The 25,173-nt window shown below is 43.2% G+C and overlaps 1 protein-coding gene across 14 annotated transcripts in view; it reads left to right on the forward strand.

Annotated features, from left to right (window-relative positions):
- Positions 1-5,152: 5,152 nt before the first annotated feature.
- Positions 5,153-25,173, forward strand: part of P4HA2 (prolyl 4-hydroxylase subunit alpha 2) — a 30,913-nt gene continuing 10,892 nt past the window's right edge. For 5 of the 14 annotated variants that reach the window (XR_012589441.1, XR_012589440.1, XM_074603520.1 and 2 more), the window contains exons 1-9: positions 5,153-5,250; positions 6,532-6,620; positions 13,804-13,903; positions 15,490-15,586; positions 17,391-17,542; positions 19,106-19,243; positions 20,504-20,743; positions 22,707-22,918; positions 23,687-23,863. Coding sequence is in view for 10 of the 14 variants with exons in the window: in XM_074603520.1 (XP_074459621.1) it covers positions 13,822-13,903; positions 15,490-15,586; positions 17,391-17,542; positions 19,106-19,243; positions 20,504-20,743; positions 22,707-22,918; positions 23,687-23,863 (1,098 nt within the window). In the remaining 4 variants the exon portion in view is untranslated. Of the gene's footprint in view, positions 5,251-6,531; positions 6,621-8,343; positions 8,419-9,758; positions 10,077-13,803; positions 13,904-15,489; positions 15,587-17,390; positions 17,543-19,105; positions 19,244-20,503; positions 20,744-22,706; positions 22,919-23,686; positions 23,864-25,173 lie in introns of those variants that run through there. The other 9 variants (XR_012589442.1, XM_074603521.1, XM_074603517.1 and 6 more) reach the window with 6 other exon arrangements.

Here is a 25,173-nt window from a genome sequence, read left to right on the forward strand (position 1 = left end):
GGATGACCCACGTCTTCTTCCACGCTCCCTCTTGGACTTTCTCTATTCTGCATCAAAATGCACTTCTCCTCCTCCACAAACCTCTCTGTCAAATCTGTTGCAAAGCTAAATCCCTTGCAAGGTTGCTTTCTGAGCTTCAGCTAGGGTGGTCTGGCTGCCTTACGTCAAATCCTTTGTTTCTTTAACAGTGAAAATTACTGCTCTGTGGTGAACATAGAGGTCGGACGGGCAAGGCTCAGCAGCTGCATGCTTGCCAGCCGCCCAGGTACATTCCCCATTGCTTACACCCCAGGCTGCGGCGACACGGTGAGATGGGAATGTGTCCTCCTGCCACAGCTGGGGCTGCTGATGAACTTTGCCGCAGCTATCGGCACCTTCCCTTGGGCTCCAACAACGTGCAATATTTTCCCCTTAGTTCAAAGAGGGAGCATTCAAACAGGGTGATTCATCGCTCCTGCTAGCCAAGTTTACAAAAGAGCTTAGTCATTTGCTGAGGAGGGGCCCAAACTTTGATTAAAAAGCACAAAACGTGGATATGATTTTAAAAATGTTTCAGCTTGGACAGTGCCTCCTATGCATGTCAACAATCGGGGCTGCAATTACTCAGTGCTTTTGCAGAGCTGCCCGCCTTAAGAAAGAGGGGAAATTTATATATGTGAGGAAGAAATTGTTTGCTGTGAGGGTGGTGAGCCCCTGGCCCAGGTTGCCCAGAGAAGCTGTGGCTGCCCCATCCCTGGAGGGGTTCAAGGCCAGGTTGGACGGGGCTTGGAGCAACCTGGTGTGGTGGGAGGTGTCCCTGCCCAGGGCAGGGGGTGGCACTGGGTGGGCTTTAAAGGTCCCTTCCAACCCAAACCATTCTACAATTCCATGATTAAATGCCCACGGGCAGACTTGGGAGCAGAATATCAGAACACCATTTATAAAAGCTGCCTCACTCCCTGCAAGCCACTCCAATGCTTTGCAAAGGCTACGATTTGCATCACTACATCCCCCATTTTTTTGGGGCATCCCCAGACAATTTGGAAAATCTCATTAAAATATGAGCAGTATCATTTTAAATAAGGTAAGAAGGGGAGAATATGTGTCTTTTTTCCTCCCTGTACTCAGACCCCTCTAATTCTGCATGGGTGCACTTAGGCAGTTTAAAATAAGCTAGTCAGGCAATTACTAGCTATTTCTATGTTTGCAGAAGTTTAAATGACCTCGTGAACGTGCAGCTGGGCACGGTTCGGAGTGCTGCCAGCACAGCCTCGGCTCTACCATAATTACGTTAAATAGGAACACGAGCTGTCGATTCCTCCCTGAGCTCATCTTCCCAACGCTCCCGGCGAATCCAGCTTTAGTTTCCCAAACCTGGCACGGAGACAGCTGGAGCTACCGCTCTGTATGACAGACCTTTTCCATCCGCACGCTGGGTGTTTATCTCACGTTAGCTCTCGTCTAGTTTATCTGCAGCAGAATTTAACACATAAATCCCATCCTTTCCTTTCTCTTGGTTGCACTTTGGTGTCCTCAAGGGGTGCAATCTTGAATAACACTGCCTGCTGCCTGCAGCCTCCCCAGTCCGCTCAGCTCCAGCATCAGGGTGCCTTGGGACCTCGCAGGACTGAGCTCCTAAACTGGTGTAAGCGCAAAGGGCCTTTTGCCCGCCCCAGAAGGACTCCGGTGCAGGTCTGACTGCTCGGGAGATGATCAGAGCAGGAGGTTGGTTGCAGCCAAAGCCTCTGAGTTTTATCAGAGTACAAAACTTGATATAGCTGGCACCTCTGTGTTTCGCACACTGTGCAGGGCAGCCCTGTACAGAGACACCCGGGCTCGGCCTGAACTGGCTGCTGGACAAATGTACTTGCAATCCCAAGAGCAGATGCTGAGTGGAGGAGCAGCGTCAGTGTGTGGAGCGGCGGGATGTGTGGGCTGTGGCACTGCACTGCGGACGTGCAGTAACCTGGCGTAGCTTTCCGTTGCTTCTGTGCACAGTGTATCATTCAAAGAGGAAATTGTACCCAAGTCTGTTCACAGTGAGGTGGGTCTGTCCATCCATGTAACCTTTTTCCTGTGTTTGGCCAACTTTGCATCTTACTAACACCTTTTCCTGCTGATGGACCATGTTTCTCTAATGCTCAGGGGTTTTGATTCGGGATGGCTTCCTGACAAATGCCCAGGAATATTGCTATCAGCAATTGCTCCCTGATATTGCTGTCAGCTGGGTACCAGACAGTGACTGAGTAACGCCAGCGCTGAGCCCACAGTGCAGGAGACTCATCCGAGTCCTGCACCCACCCTCTCCCTCCCGGCAGAAGTCCCCCTGCTTCTGCCCGTCAACGACAATGGAGTTTGTATTTCCTTTGGTGTGCCGAATCCTCAGCTTGTAAGATCCATCTGCACGCACACTAAAGGAAGACTAATAATTACAAGATACTTCAGCAGACATGACTTCCCTAGCGTAGCACGATCTTCTAGCTATGGTAGGTGGAAAGACAGTGGTCAGACTTTTGTCTGAGTCTTTGAACAGCACAGATCGGATGTTGGCATGCCTTGGTTTTTGGCTTCCACTCTTGCTCTTCTAGGATCTGGTGTAATTATTTTTTCATTCATAAAAAACAAAGGAAGAGCAACAGTCACACAGCTAAATTTAGAATTTGTTCATGTACGAGGTCTTTTTACACATGGACTTTTTAGCCACAGTTTCAGGGAGAAACCTGAGCTACACTGAGGTCAGAACAAGTTCTGTTATCCAGATGTATCCCTGCCTCCTCCATTCTCACTCAATGCATTGTTTTATGGGAAATACTATACTGCACTATGTTAGTACTCTTAGATAGTTTTAACATTTCCTCTGCTAAGGTCTGACAAAAGCCTTGTAATATGAGAGACAAGGGGGCATCCAAGAATACTTGTGTGTGCATTTGGCAGCCAAATTTTGCTCTCTGCAGAAGGATTTTGACTCCACTTTAAAGGAAGGTAAAGGCTTGAAACACTCACAGGATGCTTGATTCTCCTGTTTTTATACCAGATCTCCATGTCATGGCTCTTTAGGTGCCCGCTGGGGTTGTGCTGAAGGGACATCAAGCTGGATCAGTAGAATCAGATGGTAAAAAACCACCTCCAGCCATTTCCCCCTCCTCTCCCTGGCCCGTGGCTTATTTAGCATGGCCTCCTCCTCCTTCTTCTACCAGAAATCTCTCACTCTCCTTCCAGGGGCAGAAGCAAAGGAGCTGGTTTTAAGCAGAGACATGCCCCTGGTGCCAGCCAGGGCCACTCTGAAAGCCCAGCACCTTCACGTAAAAGAAGAACTTCAAAGCCAACATAGCTAAATGCAGGAAAACCGGTACTTTATACAGATCACACTTAACATAGTATTTAGAAACGTTAACTAATCAAGGCTCCTTGTGCTAACACTACATCACATGGTCTGTGTATACAGACAAAAGGACTGCACAGCTGGTCATTCACATGTGCAAAGACAGATTCACGTGTTCTTTTGTTCACCCTACAAAAACACTTTTAGTCCTTTCCACTAAAATAGAGAAAAAAAAAATCTATTTCTCCATAACATAAGAGCAAAAAGTCTATCATAAAAATATGTTGAAAACGAAGCTTGGAACTGAGTAAGAAATCTGGGTCACATCATTGTCTCTGAAGACTAATGCAGTTTTTACAGTCTCTAAAATGTACAAATATCTTTAGTGCCATCACAGGTTACAGATTGCTTCTTTCATTGACAGTAAAGCAATCTTTTCTAAATACATGACAGAAATTAACTTCACCTAAATAAATGTTAATGTACAAAGTGTATCTACGTGCCACATATGGAACTCTGCTAGCATGTTCTGGTGACTAGACAGCCAGACCCTTTTATTACGGTTTACAATATTAGCAGTTCCTAAAAGCTCCAGTGAAATTGCACCCTTATGTTAGATATCTATTTTCCCATTTCCCACTTTCTTTATGGATTCTGATACAGTGAGTCATCTCCCAAAACCTCATTTTTTTCAGTCACATTTCACTAGAGCTCCGTTCAGCGAATGGACTTGTGATGGTGGAGTGAATCTGGAAAGCAAGAGGTAGCTTGTTCTTGGTGTTTTGTATGGTCTGATTCAGTTTCTGACTCTATTTAATATTAATAAGATATTATTTTTGGCTAAGGTAAACACTGGAGAGGGACTTTTTACAAGGGCATGTAGTGATAGGTCAAGCAGTAACGTTTCAAACTGGAAGAGGGGAGATTTAGATGAGATATGAGGAAGAAATTCTTCCTTGTGAGGGTGGCAAGACCCTGGCCCAGGTTGCCCAGAGAAGCTGTGGCTGCCCCATCCCTGGAGGTGGTCAAGGCCAGGTTGGACGGGGCTTGGAGCAACCTGGTGTGGTGGGAGGTGTCCCTGCCCAGGGCAGGGGGTGGCACTGGCTGGGCTTTAAGGTCCCTTCCAACCCAAACCATTCTAGGATTCTATGAATCTATAGTTGATCTGAATTGGTGTGAATACTGGCTTGTATGGGGGGAAAGAAAGCAAATTAGATGTTCCTGGTGAGCTGGGGAAACGATCTTCTCCGTCTTTGTCTCAGCTCTGCCCATGCCTGTCCGCTGGGTCCGTCCTTGCCCATGGTGTGCCGTTACACACCAACTGTGGCGGGGGCTTGGGCCGCTCCATGGCCGAGCCCAGGCCAAGCCCAGGCCGCCCACATGGAGACCAGCCGTGCCTTCCTCAGCCTGTCACACCCTGCCTGCACGTCCCAGTCACCTTCCACCACAGAGATCATCTTCTCATTCCCTTTTTAAACATAATTTTCCTCCTTCTTATGAGACCCCCAGCTGCCCAAGGCTTATGAGATGTCAGGCGATGGTGACAGCCTGACTCAGGCTGGCTGGGCGGCAGCTCGGTGCCAGAGCCACAGGAACAGCCAAACATGGGGAAGGCTTTCAGAGGTGGGCGGGTGGTTTTTAGAAAGCAAGCAGGATTTACAGGTGGTGTTTAATTTCTCTGTGGAACCCGCTTTTAACTGGGTAACACCCCGCGTACAGGCCAGGCCTGACCCGATGAGAGCCTGAGGCGATTCCAGGCGGGGCGGGAGTTGCCTAAAGGCGTGTGCGCCGCTACTCGCGGCATTACGGCAGGAGGGGCGGGCTCGGGGGCGGGGCTCAGCGGGAGAGGGGCCGGGGGCGGGCCGGCCGGCGGGGCCGGGCGGGCGGCGGCGCGGCTGGAAGGGCCGGGGCGGTTCTAGAAGCGCGGCGAGAGGGGCTGCTGCCGCTGGGTGAGCCGGGCCGGGGGATCGGGCGGGCAGGGGGCGGCGGTGCCAGCCGCAGGTGAAGCCGCTCCGCCAGTGCTGAGGGGCTGCGGGGTGGCAGCTCACCCTCGGCGGGCCGCGGTCCCCCCTCAGGGCCAGCGGGGGTTTCCCCCCTCAGGGCCGGCGGTCTCTCCTCAGGGCCGGCGGGGGTCCCCGCTTCAGGGCTGGCGGTTCCCCCATCAGCGGAGCTCGCCTGTGAGGAGCGCGGCGACCCCCAGCCCAGCGGCGGGGCCGGGGCTGGACTGAGGGGGGTCAGGCCGGGGGCGCGTTTGGGCAGCCGGGTCGGAGCTTACTGGAAAGGGGGGGTCCGGCTCTGAGGCGCCGCTGTGAAATGCTCGACCTTCCCCCCCCAGCCCGGCAAAGGGCGCGTTCTGGGAGCAGCAGCCGCCGCCGTTCGGGTCAGCGAGGGGCGGCCGCGGTCCTGCTGCTGGCCTCTCCTGGGGACCGGCGGCTTAGCTGGGGGGAAAACAGCCGAAAATGACACTTCAGAAAAATCATTGGGCTTTTGTAAACGTGTTAGAAGTATCATAATTCCAAAAAATAAAAAAGTGGAAGGACTGATTTCCCCTTTCCCTTGCCCTCTGAATTTAGATATGACTGATATTAGGGCAGAACCTAGAAATATTGCAGTGTGTCAGCTGCACTGACTGCCTGTGTGTGCACTTCCAGCCTGCCATAGCCCCGAGATAGAGGAAACGATGTCTTGAGCTTCATAAAGGTGTTCAAAACCCACTTGTTCTACTCTTGTCTCATTTTGGTTAAACCTGAGATTTGTTTTCTGAAAAACACTGGTCCTTATTTCTGTCAAAGCCCACAGATGTGCAGCTGAGCTGTGGGTAAGCCAGGAGAGCACAGGGAGTCGTGCGTGACTGGTGCGATGCAGTAACCGAAGCCTTGGTGGAAAAGGGTTGTGCAAAGGCAGTGGAGGGGAGGCTGGCGTGAAAGCTAAAGGCGCTACCTGGGGTGTTATCGCGGCTCAGCTGGGGCAGAATAGCTTGCTGTGTCATAGTAATGCAAAACATGCTTTTGACCAGACAGGAACAATTTTATTTCAAGCAGCAAAGAATGTCCTTATAACCTGGAAGCAAGGAGGAAAGAGGATGTGTAAATATAGACTATGTTTGGAGCTGTCTGGCTTTGTGATGTTTGGTATTCCTAGCCAGTAATCTTCCCTGTTCCTCAGTAGTGAAGGTAGGCTTTCCTAGAAGATGTTTTTGTAACAAAACCTCTTGCTGCTTAATTTTCTAGGTGCTTTGTGCTGAGCTGAAAGGTCACCACAATCACCAGGGTAATACTTCAGCTTTCTGGCATTGTGGACCTAGGAAATAATCCCACAGGTATGTTGTAAATCTGTATATTAACCAATAACTGCTGGTTGTATTTTACAGGCAGAACACTATTCTACAATTGTAAAATGGCATTGCTATGACATTAACAGACAAGAATTTTGCTTCTTGCTTATGCCATAATTTCTTGAGATTAATTTTTTTAATGTGGTTCTTCCCGGTGCAGGAAGTACAAGCCCAGAGTACAATTATGTATTTCAAAGACAGTAACAGCAGAGGGAGCATGATTTACCATTTTAGTATAAGAAGTTTTTCATTCCAGGTTTAAGTCAAGAATCCAGTCTGTTTATAATTTCCACGCTGTGCATATTGGCAAACTTCCAGGGAAGCAAGCTGTAAACACAGATATTTTTCCTATGACTAGTTCTGATTTTTGTGTATGATTTTCTGTATGTCTGAGAAATGAGAATGTGGAGTATGGTAGGAGGCACGTTCTAGGGTGACCTTAGAATAGAGTCAACCCCCACACCTCTGAGATAATGTCTGATTTTAATTAAATTGCTGATATTAATTGAAAGAAACAGTTCACTGATGGTAGACCATTTTTATATATAAAAAAACCCCTTCTTTCTGAACAGGAAGATATTTTTTTTAATGCTGTACAGCATATGGAAGGTTAAGTATCATGATGTACTAAAATTATGGGCTTTGCACAGTAAAATGCAATCTAAATTCTAATCCTGAGAAATAAGCTCTAGTGGAAAAGAGCGTGCAGTTTTGCTGTCCTGTCTTCACTAACAGTGTGGGATTTGACCGGTCTGTTTCATATGGATTAAGCTTGCAGGTGCTGCAAAGTAAGATGCAGGCAGATTTGCTGTGCCTTAGACTAGTGTGAATTTTCTTCCCTGCTGGAGCGCAGAAGAAATATTCTTTGCTATGGTTTTAAAAAAGAACCAAAACACCCGTTGAGAGTTAATCAAAATGCTTATAGTTTCTAAGGTTATTATAACAAAGGATAACAAGCCATTCTATATTAGCAGAAATGCATGCACTTTTGCATGCATGTACTGTATCCTTGTTAATGCATGCAAACAAACAGCTTTTCCTCTTTCTTTTGGCGTGCCTTGAAAAATACAAGGCAATCATGTTGTATTATTTGCTAGGCAATTATAATTGTTTTCAGATGCACATTAAACCCTTTGGCAAGAAAGGTAGTGATGCTGGCATAAGCTGCTTTGAGCAGTAAATCCAACGTGTACTGGAGGAAGGAGCTGTGAAGCAGTTATTTGATGATGGAGAGAACTCACTTGGGGAGAAGACACCAAATATTGAAAGGGAGCAGTGCCTTTTGTGTCTCCCTGGGTATGATTGAGAGCTAGCTATTTGTAGCAAGGTAACTAACTGTATGCTGCACTGGCAGCATCGTGAATCCTGACATGAGGTTCAAGATATGACAGTGCGGTCTGGGTGGGGCGCTGACAGGCGTTTAAATCCAAAGTTCTTTTGGTCAGAGGAGTGGTTGAATGCTGGAGCATCTGAGTTCATGTGGATAATGAGTTTTGGCCCTGAATTACTTGTTTCAAAGTCTTCAGCCAGTGGTGAAGGCTTGCTTTCTTAGCATAAAATTAATGTTTCCTTAATATTTAATAATTTTAAAATAGTTTTATAGGAGCCATCGTGTGCCAGGCATCTCCTGGCTAATGTGTCAGGCTAATCTGCAAGACATCAAGTACTGCTACGTGATGGATATTTTTTATGTCTGCTTTTCTTATAGAAGTGTTGAGAGAAGCTCTTCCTTGACAACATCCTGAAAATCTGTTTACAATTCAGTCCATCTTTTGGCTCTAAAGTATGTAAGCAATCTTGCTGTTGTGTTGGGTTTTTTTGTAGTATTTTCCACTTTAATATAATTAGCCTTATCTACAGCCATCAACACTGATGGCAAATTGCAGCCTACTTTTGAAAGCTCCATTGTTTGAGGAGGAGAAGGGGGATGCAGCCAGCTTTTGTGTCTGCAAGCAATAAGACAGTGGGTGGAAGGCACTGGCGTTTGGAGAAGCCCCAAGCAAACCTGTCTGATCCAAGAGTCCAACCTCAAATTGCTGTTTGAGGATGGACCATTCTTCAGAGCCTGGCATGTGGGCCTCAACTGTGTATGTGCCAAGAACCCATCTGTGGCCTGAGGTGACTTTGAAGTAGTGATTTGCTTGTTGGATTTCGCCATGGTATTTTAAATTTAGATACATGTGGAAGCAGCTATTTCAGCAGTGATTTTCCAGGTGTCTTTAATAGAATAGGCAAGCACAGAAGAGGAAACAGGCTGTAACCCTTATTTGTGTCATCGGCTTGTAAGTTGTTGCATTGTGATGGTTCAGGAAAATGGTATATTAATCAGATTTTGACAGTAGTTATGATACTTTGTCTCACAAACTGTATTCCTTTGTAGCAAAGTGTGGGTCTGTAAGAATGGTAACAAATTAGGGAACAATAGTCTACCTTAATTGCTTGGAAGGAACCATTGCTGTATTTTCTTAAAAAAAAAAAACAAAAACAAAAACAAAACCAAAAAACCAACCATCAAACAAACCAAAAACCTGGAAAAAATAGAAAACTAGATCTGTTAGGAGTAATTTAAACTTTATCATGAAAGAAACATATTGCAGAGAGTGTCTGATGACCTAAGATACTGACAGAGCAGTGACTTTTGCTGTGATCTATGCTCAGTATTGGTAACATTCTGAAGCAGTGAGTTGGCAGTCTGCTGACTAGTGATGGTATGCAGGTTTTTGACTGTAATTTTGTATGGATCAATGAAGTATCGCACACTTGGTGCTCTCTTTTCACTTTTGATCTGTTATACCTGTTCTAGCTGTTATCCAACTGCATTGCTGTCTTGAATGTGAGCTATATTAGAGTGGCTGTGAGGTAATGTCCTCTGAGTTTTGTGGATTGGAGACAGAAATATAGACTTAGAAAGAAATGCTTTTGCAGGGGCTGAAATTAGCCCTGTGAAACTTTTCTCCCCCACCTAGCCTTTGGAAAGAGAGGTGACTTTGCTGGTAGCAGTTTTGAGCAGTTAAATCACGTGCCAGTTCCACGCCTCCCCTGGAGAAGCCCAATAGCAAAGGGAGTGCTATCACATCTAAGTGACGGAGTGTAAGAATAGTGTGGGTGTTTTTTATGGAGTTCATGTGATCAAGATGAGAGTTCACAAGAGTCACATGCTGGCCTGATTTGCCACAATAAGGGGTATGACTTCTATTCTTTAAATTACACAGACTGGTCTTATGTCGGTTCCACTTAGTTTAATTCTTCTGCATGAGAAGTCTGTGCAAATTTGGAGCCTGGATGAAGGACTCGCTTTTGTTAGTCCCTGTTTTCAGTTAGGCTGTCAGGCAACTGGAGGTTTTCTTCTGACTTGTTTTGTTCTTCTGAGGGCACCCTTGTCTGGGAATGAAAACTGACATCTGGAGCGGATGATCAGCCACAAGATAGGTAATTGAAGATGTGAGTTGCTCTATCTGTGTGCTATTACTATTACATTTTTAAAAAAAGCTGTGGAATGCAAATCAAGTTCCCTTATACACCATTGTGCCAACTGAATGGTACCTGCTGATGCTCTTTTGTGGGGTAAAAGGGGAGTAAGGGGTTTATGTTTTTAGGGCCTCTAGCTTCAGCATATGTGGGTAGGTGTGTTGCCTTCTGTCAAAGGAAGGCTCTGTGAGGATCATGCTCTTGTCCTGTGGTGTACAAAGGAGACTGCTGCCTCTCAGTTTGATCAGAAGTGGGAACCCTAAAGGGACTGGATAAGTAATAGGTATTTGTTTCATCTTCTGACCTGAAAAAAGTCCTTCCTTTTGCTTGTGTTGGAGCTGTCTTGAATCCCCCCATGACTGGATGTAAAATTCAGAGTGGGTGAGAAACTGATAACCCTGGTAGATGTGCAAGTAACTTTTCATTTATGTCAGGTCCATGTTTTTTATATCTTTTGATTAAGAATTTTTAGAAAGCTTATTAAATAAAAAATTCAGTCTAACTTATGGAGAAAAATTTCCATCCTGGTCTATTTGATCTAGAAGAACCTTTTCCTTCTGCCAGTGCTCTCTGAAGTCTGACAGCACTCTTTCCAGTGGGAGCAATGATTCACTGAGGTCTTACACTCCTAAAGAAGTGTTTGTAGAATATCCATTTGGTTGGCTGGCTGGGCACATTTAAGAGAAGGAGAAGAGCAAAGCATTAAGTATCTGTTATTGTATGCGGAGGAGTTTTAGCTCTATCGATGTTGCTGGAGCAGCTTCTCGCTACAGTGAGAACAATCCCTCAAGCGAGGCAGTTGTGTAAATGCTCATCTGTGAGGAACATGTGGCCTTAGGGTCTCTGTGCTGACAGGACTCGATGTAGCCTGACGAGCCAGGGCACTGCGCTTGTTCTCCTGGGCTGTCTTAGAGCCCTGGCTCAGGGCAGCGTGAGCTGCCTGCTCAGTTCCTGCATGGGGGGCGTTCTGCTAGCCCAAGGCTGAACTGAGCCTGCCTGGTGGCTCTGCTCAAGCCTTCTCAGTCGGTTGCGGAGGAATGTTATTGTTCTCACTTAAATAAAAGGAGATCCTAAATTCACCTGTCCAGCATGATGCCTGCTCCTTTTCAAGATGCTGTTGAAAAAAAAGCCAGGAAAGTAGGCAGTATTTGTCCTACACAGACTTATTATCTGGCATTTCTATGCAACTAAGTTCTTCCATTCTCTATTTGAATAAAACTCATTATAAACATTTGTCTGAATTTAGTTATTGAGGTAGGAAGTGCTAATGTCCCTTCTGCCTCTCTTACCCTCTTTGTCAGCAGATGGTTTAGCTGTGGTGGGGTGGGCATGCATACGTGTGTGTATGCACACATGCTTGTGCTGTCCAAGAATGTGGTTATAACATTATCCTGAGCCTCCTGTAATTCATTATTTGTGCTGGTTTGCCAAGTAACAGCTGTGAAAAGAACGTGTACAAACAATTTGAAAACCCTGCAGCCAGGTGTCCTGCTTGTTCAAGCAAGAGCTGATTTCTCTGTTTACTGGGGTTTCTGTTTATTGACTCAAGTAAGTCTGAGTAGGATGGCAAAGCTGTTAAAGATCTGCTATAAAGACAAGCTGCTAGCTGTAGTAAGTGTTCTTCTTGGCAGATATTCTCAGCCATGAGAAAACATGGTGGGGAGGTGCAGGGCGGAGAATGTAGTTATGTTGTTTTAACTGGAAAATTCCCTTGTAATTGTTTTGCCAGGCTTTGTGTAGTGCATCCAAAAAACCACTTCATGAAGCGCCGACAGACTATGCAGATGGACAGTTGTGGCTTAATATATCCAAATTAATGTACTTCCCAAGTGCTCTTGACTTGCTGTGCATTCTGCTACATCACTTATTGTGGCTTTTAGTATTGGCAGACCTCTGCATGGTACTATTCATTCAGCTTTACTCAGTTCTCAGATTACCCATGTACTAGTTCTGAACTAACTTAAACAAGCAGTTTGGGAATATGTGGTTTGCATGGGGGTGAGAAACAGAAAAGGAAAAGGAGAAGACTTATTATGATGCTGTGAGACATTTTCCTGCTTACTCATGCTTGCAAATTGTTGTGGTAAATGTTTCTGATTCCTCATGTAGTCTTTTAAAGCAATCAAATGAATAAATACAATTATCTTGCCATGTGATAATAATACATAGCAGAGAACGGAGCTATTTCTAATGTTCTTAGTGATGGTAGTATCACTGACGGTGTGCCTGGTGTTTATGTCCATGGCACTGGTGAGCTGAGCTGAGGGTGAGAGCTGCTATCATGCTGTGGGCTTGAAAAACCCAGCAGGAAAGGGCAGTATCCACCTTTTACCTTCCGTCTTGTGTTGTGCCGGCAAATACATATAGCCCAAGGGAACAATGAGCTAGAGTTGTTCCAGAATTATCTTATTTTAATACCTTCCCACTTGCTGCATTGATTGAAATTTTAGGATATCCCATATATTTTTCCTTCCCTTCTCCCCTCCATCCCCCTTTCTCATCAGATGCAAGTGATTCCATTTTGCTCCAAATAGCTGCATGTTGTTTACTGTGTTTGGAGTAGGAGCAGGTTGCAAGTGGTCGTTTCCAGCTGCCAGTTTATCCAGTTACAATGGGTAGGAAAAAAAGAATAATTGCATCTTGGATTAAGGTGAACAGTTGTCATCTTACTTCTGACACTGTGCCTGGCTGTTGGGAGAGCTCAGTGTTTGCTGAGCAGCAGTGCTCATACGTGAGGGCTGGCTGTGGTGGCTGTTCCTGCTTGGTGAACAGGCAGCTCTGGAGTGAGCTGTGGGCTGATCCAAGCGCAGTGCAGACTGCTGAAATTCCCTGGAAGAGGCATCAGATCTACCAAGAGAATTACACCTCCCAGGAGGCTCTTCTATATGGACCTTGCATCCCTTATTTCACTTGTCTATTGCCTTGTCTGCCTATCTGCTCAGACTGGCTTTTCCTTCCATGTGCTTGGTGGGCTGCGCTCTTAGAAATGGAATAGTCTGCTTTCAGCCTCCATCTCGAGGGCCTGGGTTTCTAAGCTGGCACAGCCTTTGAAATACAGAAGTCATAAGGGTTGTGCCTAGAGGCCAGTATGCTGGGATGATGCATCTTAAGTAATCGGGGTTGGAAATTTCACTTTCAACTTTTCCAACCATCGCTGCCACTTCCACACTACTAAATGCTATATTTCACTATTTGGCTTTCTTGCTATTTGTCTTTCTAGACAGCTTTTATATAACTGAGTTTCACAGCATGCTACAAGTCTGACCATTTAATTTAGCCTTTTATTATTATTGGAACATAATGCAACTTTGTATACTCTCCTATTTTCCAGCCATAATTTTGCATGATGTGGAAGGCATTCAGCTGCCCTTGCAGCAGATCTTGTTCTCACTGTCTCTGTGGATAAATATATTGCTTCCATTACTTCTGTCATGCGAGCCTTCCGTGGACTGCAGCATCTTCTGTGTAATTCCCAAAGAATATACCAGATAGCATTTGAGTCTGTTAAGTAACAACTCCTGTGGTTGAAGAAGACTTTTTTTTTTTTTCAAGCTTTATTGATTAGAATTCAGTCTTTCAAGGACGTAAATAATTTTCATGAGGGTGAAATGATTGAAGATGAAAATTAATGCCTTGGGTTTTTTTTCTCACATATAAGTTAATCATTTTTATTCTTCCTTTTCCTTTTAATTCATTACAGGTTTGAGCTGTCTGGAAGATGAAGCCCTGGCTGCAGTTGGTGTTCTTTACCTGTATTTCCTTGATCTGGCACACAGATGCGGAGTTCTTCACCTCCATAGGTATGGGAAGAACTAATGTATGATGTTATGATGTAGTTAATGTGATTCCCAAAATTGTTAAAGTTTGCAGTTGAAGCATGTGGCTTCTCTGGGGAGTATCAGTAAAATAAGACAGTTCCTACATTTTATTAAGAATTGTGCACCTGTTGTTGTCTTGAAAACGGCACAAACGTTATGCTAAAATGATTAGCCTTGCGTTTACGATTTATGAAAAGAATTTAAGTGATAAATATGTGAAATATTTTCTTTCACAGAATCTGAAATCTCCTGTCTTCTCAAAAAGCTGGAGTTAGATGTTGGAAGAAAAAATTAATATCCCCTTTACCTTATGCGTGTTTTGTAAAAGCTGAGTAAATCTTGAAGAATTCACATTGTTCCGAATCCTGAAAATAGGTTGATTTTTATGACAATTTAGTTCTTGTGTTCAAGCTGTGATACAACCATGTATGGCTGTGGTAGAACCTAAAAATAAGCACAGACTGAATTTTTTGCTGTGACTTGATCTACTGTTTTCCTGTGGAATAGTGTGGGGAATTTACCCCCATAAGGATAATAGAGACTGATTAACTACAGCTGGCTGTTCTCCAGAATATGCTTAGAACTCAGTGGAGCTGTGTTCCGGAATGGTAAAACTCAAAACTCCCTGTGGCTTATTTTGCACTGCTGTGTGGAACCGCTCAGGGAGAGCAAGGCAGAGCGGTGTTTCACTACCAACCTCCAGCCTATGCTCCGGTGCTGGCTAAACAGCATTTCACTACATGCACATTATTTGATTCTCTCTTTTCCGAAGTTAAGTAGCTTTTTGTACAAAGTTACTCTGAAGGGCCACCTTTTCTTTACACTTCTATTCCTGAATCTTTCCTAACTCTGAAAATAGCACAGCCTGCTGACTTCCATCTGCTTAATCATGCCTCATTAATAGTTACTTTGGAATGCTGAAGCTAAAGCTGTGGTGCATTTATAAATCTCATCTGGTCTTTCAGTGTTTGGTCTTTGAAAAGCAGTTTGTCATAGCAATTAGGATTGATGTGTTAGCAATTTCCACTAATGTTAATCAGGAGACAGTGTGTGTGTGTGTCAGTCTATAAACATTATTCTGAAATTCCTCTGCGCTTATCGTTAGGTTGTGTTTCCACAGTTACCTGTATTGAAAAGCTGTAATTTTAAGTGATGCCAATAGTTAAGCTAATAATTTATTAGTGTGCCCTAATCTGTATCCATATGTAGAACAGATGCTTTGGCAACTACTTGGATCTTTTGTTGCTTTAACTCAATAGCTGTATTAATGTCAAACCTTTCTTCTCATTGTCTTGCATACAATTGTAAAACTAAAAGTAATTCGGAGGCAGTGGAAGGGTCACAGCAAAGCTACAGGAGGCAGGATTTTAAAAGCCCCTTGAAGCATTTAAATGACAGACCTGTATGTATGCTTTTGTGGTTTATAGGCATTGAAGTGCATACCCTTAATTTGTCTGTTCTTTGTGGTGGTTTTAATTGTCCTAGAGCATATAAGGTCTGTCTTCTGTGCTGTTGGAAATTGTTACTTTTTTAGGGCTGATTAACATTTGCTCATACTCTGTTTTTAGGTCAAATGACAGACCTGATTTACGCAGAGAAAGACTTGGTACAGTCTTTAAAGGAATATATCAGAGCAGAAGAGAACAAGCTCTCTCAGATTAAAAGGTAGGGGGAGAGGTTTGCATAATGAAGGATGACAAAATGGGTCATCTGTATTCAGTTACACCATACCTTTCTATCACCACTCTTCGTTTCTACATCTTGTTAGTGTTTCCCCAGTAGATAATCACAGGGAGACTGTAGATACTAACTTGGTTGTAATTTATTCTCATAAATCTGCAGAGAGGGGCCCCTGCTTCAGATATCATTTAGACTTTGTCTGCTTGTTTAGAAACTGTTTGCTGGGCTCTTCCCACTTTTCCCTGTCCTTGTACCATCACAGTGCTCCTGTGGAGAAGACACTACTGTCGGAGGAGCCTTGTCCATGTGAGTTAAGTGCCTCTAGGTCCAGTGTTCTGTGCTACTTGTTGTTTCACAGCATCAGCACTGCTTACAGCTACAAAGTGTGCCAGTTGTGTTGTTTAGGGGAGCACACACCGAATCCTCGCCTTCCTTCCTGTGCTGGCTTTGCTCTCCAGGACAGCTCTCCTGCCGTGTTATCTTCAGTCGCCAACCTGGCTACAGAGTATCTTGGACATTATTGTTTGCGTAGCTCACTTGAAGGGCTCTTGCTGACAACCGGTATTTTCTGTGTCCCTTAGGCAGACCGTTAATACTTATCTAGCTGAAAGTAATATCTAATAGGGTGTGACACTAGAATAGTCTAAATGAGGTCCAGGTTCAGAAGAGCTGAGTGCTTCTAATTGGAGCCATGCTTTCCAAAGAATTTCTAAACTCCAGGCTGTATGTAGCAGTTTGATGTCCCTTTTGGGAGCTATGGAGTAAGTGAAATTATAAGAATTCCTTGTCACTCGCATACACAAATGTTCATTTCTTGAAAAGCTGCCCTTCTGAGGAAAAGCAATCTCCTCTTCAAGTATTGTTAAAGAGAATGTCAGTTCCATCTATGTATAAACCGGTCTTTTTTCAAAAAAGTAGTCGTTTCTTTTTCATGCATTGACATATGCAAGTGCTTTTTTAATATGCTAAACTTTCAGTTGACCTGTATTTTTTTGTATTTGTAAGCACAAGTATTCTGCTACTGTGCCAATATTTGAGCCCTTGCACCCTGCTAGTGTATGGGGCGTGTGCTTTGTAACAGATTCAAAGGGGATTTCTTATGTTCTGTTACGCTCTTATCTCAGCCGTGTTTTCTTCTTATTGAGTACTGAGAGAGGAGCACACAGCTGGTCCAGATGTTTGTGTTAAGGGATAACATGAAGGGCAACAGAAGAAATTCTCACTACAGCATCAGCAACGTAGTTGGCAGTTCAAATGTACTGTAACACAGAGGGTGAAGTTTCCCACTACTGCTTTGAAGCTGACCAACAGTGCAATCCAGGTGACTTGACAGCACTGCCACTGTACTGTCTTAGGGTTTCCAGTCTCAAAATCAAAGCTTATGGTCTAGTTTCCATAAAGCTAAAAAGCTCTTGGGTTTTTATTTATACTTGTATTTTTACTAAGATAGATAAGTGACACTCACAGTGATTGTGTGCTCCATCTCATTTTCTGGAGGGCAGCATGCTGAAAATTGATGGCTAAGACTCATTGCAAGTGAAATGCATGCACACTGTAGTAAGGTTTAAAATAGTAAGCAGGGAAACAAATTTTCTTTAAAAGAAAGACTGTTCTAATTAAAAAATCAGTTGTACTTCACTTTATCCTTGTGAAGTTGAAAGCTTGAAAGCTGGTTATGATGGCAAAAGCAGCAATAAATTGATTCAAACTGTGCAATTAGGATGACTTAAGAAGGAAGACGTGCATTCATAAATTGTTCTCAGACTGAGGAGTATGCTTCTTGTTCCAGCTGGGCTGAAAAAATGGATGTACTGACTAGCAAATCAACCTCTGATCCAGAAGGGTATCTGGCACATCCTGTGAATGCATATAAGCTGGTGAAGCGTTTAAATACTGACTGGCTGGAATTGGAAAACCTGGTTCTTCAGGATACAACAAATGGTAAGGAGTTCCAGGGGAGAAGATATCAGTAGGAGGTAGCCTTACAACACAGTTGTTTGTCCTCCTTGTATTCTGGAAAGCTGCAAACTCAGCTGTGATTTTAATATTTTTGCCAAGTTTGTTTGGAATTTAAACTAACAACTGGGCTCTTGTTTACTGGTTACCCAAGTGGGTGAAACTTGCTACTGAAACACGTCTATCAAGACTCAAAGAAACTGTCACCTGTTTTAGGCCTGTTGCATTTTGTTTGGCTTGTGCTGTTTGGGGCAAAGGGGAGAATGGGATATACTAAAGTGGTCAGTTGTGTTGGCAACTGTTGTACACCTAATATTGAGCTTTGTGTTCCTCTTATATAAAAAGTTACTCATCTGCTTTCCCAGTCTGCTGCTTCTCTTGGCGATCATTGTTTTTTGACCGTGTTGATCAGTAGGTAAGATTTAAGAATCAAGACATGAAACCCATATTGAATTGGTGAAGGAATTCATATGAGCCCCAGCATTAGCAGTTGGCAGATGTTGTACTCAGTCTGTTGATAACAGGATAATATACAATTGATATCTGTAAACCTATCCTAAGTCAAATGTTTCCAGTAATTATCTTTGCTTTTGCATTATATTGTCAAAGTGTCTGCCTGAATTTGCTTCCATAACTTGTTTTTTTCAAAATGCAGGTTTATTTTTACTGGACTTCTTGAAAGTAAGGGCAACGAGGCTATGTTTTTCAGGCAGAACATTGCATGTTTTCCATTTCTACTCTGCATATGCTAAATTTTAGGTACTTGGAAGTTTTTTTCCAGCCAAGATTTTTATTGTTTTGGAATAGCCATCCTAGATGGAAATAAAAATACTCTATTCTATTGAGTACTTCTGTCATTAATTCTTTCTATACAGGCTTCCTTTTCCAGTTCTGCTTGTTGCATGATTGGAAATGGCTGGGTGGTTTTCCTTCAGTTGATTGCCCTCACTTCTGCCCAACCAACCTGCTGTACAGCCTTGATATATTTATGCAGTGCGTTTAATTTTATTTCTAAATGTCACCTGTTTTTACATGTCAAGTTTAAATGCCTCTTATTGAGTAAAGTACTACTGCTGCTTAGGGGATCCTGTCTCAGGGTCTCTGTCCCTTGACCTGAGATTTGAAAAGCTCTCATGGCTTTACAGGTTGGAGTACGCAGTCTGAAATCGTTGTCTGGTACTGTGATCTGCAGTTTTCTCTGGATATTGCAAGAGAAATGATGAAAGCTATTAAGTTTTCGTGCTAGAAGGAGACGTTGCGGGAGAATGAAGATCATTAGGTTCACATTGTACTTTAGTAATTGCATGGCACAAGAAAATGGGGTGTGTGTTAGTTATTTATCCTTTAATCTCTTATTCATGAGCCGTATTTCTTAAAATGAGACAGAAAACAATGTTTTTGTAACTTAAGAGCCTAATAAGGGACTTTAAACCTGGATAATTTGAACCTGAATTCCCAAAACAAAGCAGATGTTTCCTCTTCTGTGTTAGTCTGGTACTGATATTTATTCAGACTCTGGAAGTAACATCTTTCTCTTTTACTGCGAAGGCTTTATTGCGAATCTCACAATTCAGCGTCAGTTTTTTCCAACTGAAGAAGATGAGACTGGAGCTGCGAAGGCTCTGATGCGCCTGCAGGATACATATAAGCTGGATCCTGAAACTCTTTCCCGAGGAAACTTACCAGGTAAGTGCACAAAGGTCTCCTCTACTTCAAAAGGAAGGAAGTGGTAACATCCTTAAACTCTCTCCAAAAGTCCTTTTTCTGTAGTGAGGAAGAACCATGGTGTTGAAAGTCCACACGGGTTAGATGCTTGAGGACATACCTACTTCAGCACTTTGAGAACAGCCTTGAGATTATTCCCACCTGAGCCAAGGCACTATGGTCTGCAGTAGCATTTTTTTAATTCTAATTACTTTAAAAGAAAATGCTGGGTTTTATAATAGCTATACCAAAACAACAAAGGATGACATACTTCCGTGTGCTGTGGGTGAGCAAATACTGTGGGTACTTCCTGTCCCCAATAACGTACAAACCAAGGGAAGGAGCTGCTCCGTAATTCATTGCTCTGGTGGCTCTTAGAAAGCTTGGCTCTGTTCTTCTTTGCTGTGGTCTTCCAGTGAGGCTTTGGTTGAATCACTTTGCTCCTGGTCTTCTTGTGAGATGGGAACACTTTTTGACACAGAGAGATGTTTTGAAAAGTACACAGATATATTGAGATGTTTCAGTGTTTTGGCAGCTGAGTCCTGATAAATGTTTGTTGCTGCTGCTTATGAGAGGCTTACTGAAAGAGGTTACGGTTGCTAGCAACACAGTATTTACAAATTGAATAGGTTTCATTAGAGTGTGGGTAGATGAGTTGACAAAACAGGCTTAGTTATTATATGTAGGTTATTAACAGTAAACTTAAAATTAAGTCTTATCTGTGCATCTGCTGAGCTGGAGCAACCGGAAATCAGTGCACGGTTACAGTCAAATGGATACCCAGTGTGTCTAAACAACAATCAGCATACTTATGCACAAATATACATCTCCAGTAAAGTGCAAAGAAGCTAATTCTGCACATAGTTGGGCTTCTCTGATCATCTAACAGTGTCAACGTTTAGGTTCAATAAAATGTGTTAAGCTGTTAGTCTGCTCTGCCTTTGTCTACAACAGGAAGCACAATATCTTAACACTGTTATCTTAAGCTTCTATTGGTTTCCAAAGGAACTAATGCCACACAGTGTAATCTTTAGAATGTAATCTTTAATTCTGAAGGTGATCAGTTTGGCACCGAACCTGAAATATTGTCAAAGCGTTGTCTTTTAGAATCCTTTTTGGTTGATAAAAGCATGTATCATGTATTTACACACATTCCTCAGTGTGCCTTGTGTATTTGAAGGCAAAGATGCTTCTGTGTGGATTGTTTAAAGCTTTTTTTTTTTTTTTTTTTTTTTTTTTAAGGAACAAAATACACATCCTCTTTGACAGTAGGTGACTGCTTTGGTATGGGGAAAACTGCATACAATGACGGAGACTACTATCACACAGTACTTTGGATGGAACAAGCCTTAAAACAACATGATGAGGGGGAGGATACAACAGTCAGCAAAGTAGAGATCCTAGATTATCTCAGCTATGCTGTTTTCCAGTTTGGGGATTTGCACAGAGCCATGGAGCTTACCAGACGTCTGATATCCCTTGGTAAGAACAAAAAACCCGCTATTCTAGTGCTGGGGAGTGTTGCCAGTGACAGAGCCAAGAACAGCCGTGGCCCATACATATTGGTGAGCTGACTGGAAGGATAATCCTGCCAGATGACTTGTAATAAATATAGGTCCTGGAAAAAAAAACCTGCCCCAGTCTACTTATACATAAAGTATCTTTAACAAGCTATCTTATAACATGCTGTTATTACTCAAAGACCAAATGTGTGTCCCACTGCACCTGTGTGATTTGCTTCAGTGTACTGAGGTGTTGTGTTTGGTAATGGTTAAAGCCTGGGTTGTCTCAGCTGGAGATCAAGGCTACCACAGACTTAGGCAGAGTGCAGTATCTTCTGTAAGGTTCTACTGACTACACATATTCCCCTTCACTCTTCAACACAGGTACTCTTTGATGCCAGAAGAATACTTTGCCTGAGATCTTAAAGTATTTATTTCTGAATATTCAGAACAGATTGAGTTTCTTCAAACCTCCTTTTATCTCTGGTCTGTTTCTATCTTTCACTTGAGTAAGCAAATAAGCATTGCTTCCTATACAACTTTGCCTACTTCCTGCATTGGAAAGGTTTGTCCTCTCCAATTAAAATTAACATCTACTGTGTTACGTATTTGTATGTTTTTCAATCAGCTGTTCTTAATTTAGATGTTAGCTGCATCCTGGGAGTAGATGAAGCCTCTCTATTGAAGAATATGTATCAGTCTAATTTCTGCAGACACAGGAATTCATAGATTAAAATTTACAAGAAGATGAATATGTATTGAATCTAGCTCCATCTGCAATAATAGAGTTTAGCACTGATAGCAGAATGCAAATCCTTATCAGCACCAAACAGTGGAACAGACTTGGCAGTCCCTTCTGGGAGCAGCAGCTTCCTCTGCCCTGGGCTGAACTTCCTTATCTGGCCACTATTAGCCCATGCTTTAATGAGCGTTTACTTCTATGGCCTTCTGGGTTAGTTAAATAAGATAAACACAATAAGCTTGGGAGGGTCAGAAGGGAAAGAAGCTGTTCTAGGTACTACTGTCCAGAAACACTTCATGGCGAGCAAGGAATTGTTCCTTCTTAGTTATGCTGTGTAAAGATCTATTGATGATGTTACTAGATATGGCACCCATTTTCAAAAAGGGTAGAAAGGAGGACCCTGGGAACTACTGACCTGTCAGCTTCACCTCTGTCCTATGCTAAGGCATGTGGAGGACAGGGAATTGATTTGAGACAGCCAGCGTGGCTTTACCAGGGGCAAGTCCTGCCTGACCAACCTAGTGGCCTTCTATGATGGAGTGACTACATCAGTAGACAAGGGAAGAGCTATGTATGTCACGTATCTGAAGGCTACTAATGATAGGTCCAATGATGCTGGTGATCCAGAATATCTCCTATATAAACCCATTACAAACATCTAGAGATGGATGCTGTAGGTGGATTGTTCAGTGGTAACGCATAGCTATGAGCTTCCTGACTTTGGAGACGATCTTTGGGACTAAAGTCTGTGTCTGGGACTCCAGCGCAGCCCTTGGTTAAAGCATGCTTATGCAGTGCAGATGAAAAGCACGGTGGAGAGGAGGAGTGCAATAAGTAGACTAGCTTGGTCTCTGCTGATGAGCTCTATGATATGCTCATCTTGGGTAGAACTGGGCAGAAAAGTTGAAAGAAAAGGAGGGATGTGAAGAGCAAAAACTCCTACTATTTTTTTCCTGAAATACAAGTTTTGCGATAGGTCCTTCCAGAAATGATTCTTTCACAGACTATGCCTGTCTTCCCTCTGCAAAGACAAAAACTTCCCAGTGGTGGTTTTCAGTGCAGACTGGAGCCAATGCCTTTGGTTACCTGATAAAGCTTTAGGAAGGGGAGAATTATTGCTGTGTCTTGATACAAAGACTTGTTTGTATTAACAGTTTCTAAGGTTGCATGAATGATTCTGTCTGTTTTTCTCCCAATGAAGACAGTACTCATGAGAGAGCAGGCAGTAATCTGCGGTACTTTGAGAAATTGCTGGAGAAGGAGAGAGAGGAGAAGGAGAAAGAGAACTCAGTGAACAAGACCATGACAACGACAGAACCAGTGGTACAAAGTGGTGCCTATGAGAGGCCTCTTGACTACTTGCCAGAGCGTGACATCTATGAGGCCCTTTGCAGAGGTGAAGGGGTAAAAATGGTAAGAGAAAGGCAAGACTTTCCTGACTATGCTGCCTTTGCATAAGGGTGATCAGGTTTGCTGGGAGGTGTTAAGTTTTTTGCATTCTGTGAAGCTGTTTGGGTTTTTTTAAGAAAAAATTAAGTGTAGTTCTGACCAGACTGCGATTTGTAGCTTATGTCTTGGCCTTTCTATCTTTAGTTATTAATCCTGGACAGAGAAAAACTCTCAACTGTACCTCTTAAAGGCTGTTGAAAATTTACTTTACTCAGTCATTTCAGTTGCTGGCTGTACCGATATATTAGGAGGCTTCTTCCACTGAGAGCTGGTTCTGCTTTTCTTCCCCTTTTGCATCTTAAAGATGTGCCCTTCTGGGGTGACTATTTTGACCAGCCAGTCTCCAGTACCTCTCAACAAACATGGCTTTAATTCTTAGTGCAGGGAAAGGAATTTATTCCATCTGCATAGTCTTAATTATAAGAACCAGACTTTTTTTTACAGCTGGCTGTTTGTGTAGTTATTTGTTTAATCTGTAACCTATTACGGTTTAACTCTGCTAAAGGTTAGTGTTTCAGACGTTGCTCAGTGGCATCTTGAGTGGCATATGTTGAGGTTTTTTTATTTGCAGTAAACTGCAGAATCACTCATGCTTACCTCTTAAATTTGCTAGCCAGCTGATGACTTTTCCAGTGTTTGTGGAATGAAGCCCATTTTGTTTTTTGTCTTGCCTGTTTTAAGTTCGTGAAAAGCGGTTGAGCAAACAATGTTTTGTTTGGCGTTTTGTTGCAGACACCTCGAAGACAGAAGAGGCTGTTTTGTAGGTACCATGATGGAAACAGAAACCCTCACCTGCTCATAGCTCCCTTTAAGGAAGAAGATGAATGGGATAGCCCTCATATTGTGCGATACTATGATGTTATGTCTGATGAAGAAATTGAGAAAATTAAACAACTAGCTAAGCCAAGGGTAAGTTTCCCCTCTTCATTTCACTGATGACTGCTAATTCCGTGATTTAAGCTCCATTAGCAAAGACTAGGCAAAGAATTTGAAAGATCTGGTTTCATGCTACAGATGATGTGCTGCAGCTGTGAGCCTAAGGGGAATGATTTCAAAACTGCCTGGTGATGTAGGACCATAAAGCCCAGGCTGCTGAAGGTATTTATGCATCGTTGCACTTAGTTATGCAAAGTTCTCAGTAAATGGCTTAGCAATCTTTTAGGAAACTAGGGACTAGACCTGAAAAGATAGATGACTGTCTGGCTTACACTGAAGGTGTCCAGTATACCTTAAGTCTCCTTTTGAAACGGAAACGAACTTCAAAACAAAATTAAAGCCCAAATCCCAACAGAAGTAGGAAGGAACAATGGGGTTTTAAGTTGTGCTAGAAGAATATCTAGATATTTGGGGGTTTTGCCTCTGGTAACCTGGAATCCACTGCTTCTGCTTGAAACCATAGTCAAGACCTGCACAGAGGCAGGCACTTTAGATGTCATGGTGCATCCACAAGTGGAACCATGGTGTTCTTCTGAAGCCATGCACAATTCATTGGGAATAATGTGATACAGTTAACACAGACTGGAGAAATCATTTGTGCTCTTAAGTAATTCCCCGTTTAGGACTTGGGAAGGACAGAGTACTTGTAAGGTAGAATGCACAATACAGTTATTCTCCCAGAGCACTTTAGGTCTGACTTTTCCACCTAGATAGCTGTCCGTTGGGCAGCAGAGATACAGTTGTGACAGCTTCAGTATGCTAGGTGTAAATCCAACTCAAAGGCAGCAGCTTTGAGTGAGAACCCTAGATTTGATGCAATACCCATTACCCATGGTGTGAATTCTGGTGACTCTGCACACAGTAGAAAAGCAGCTACCTAATGCAAAGCTAGTTATTATCTTGTCTGATTTTCTGGAGGTGGAATTTCCTGTCTAACTGTTTCCTTTCTGGCAAAAAAAGAAAACGTATGGCAGCGTGAGGTCAGTAGTAGATGCTACACCTTATTTTTCTGTCAGGTCTGACAAGCATGTAAAACTAAACACTTCTATTTTTATAGATGAATGGTTCATTTTAGCACTCTTCTAGCTACTGCTATGAAATGTGGTACTAAAATTCTAGTCAAGAATTACCCTTCTTGTATGTGTTTCTAAATGTAAACAGTTAGATTAAGAAACTGATGCTTCCTAAGAACATGAATAACGGGATGTTTGTGGAGCTGGACTTCTATGACTACCAGTCAGCTATGGAGTGTTGGCAGAACACTCCTGTCTCAGTGAGGACTC

Source organism: Larus michahellis, chromosome 11 (assembly GCF_964199755.1).
Source record: "Larus michahellis chromosome 11, bLarMic1.1, whole genome shotgun sequence".
In the NCBI taxonomy this organism is placed as follows: domain Eukaryota; kingdom Metazoa; phylum Chordata; class Aves; order Charadriiformes; family Laridae; genus Larus; species Larus michahellis.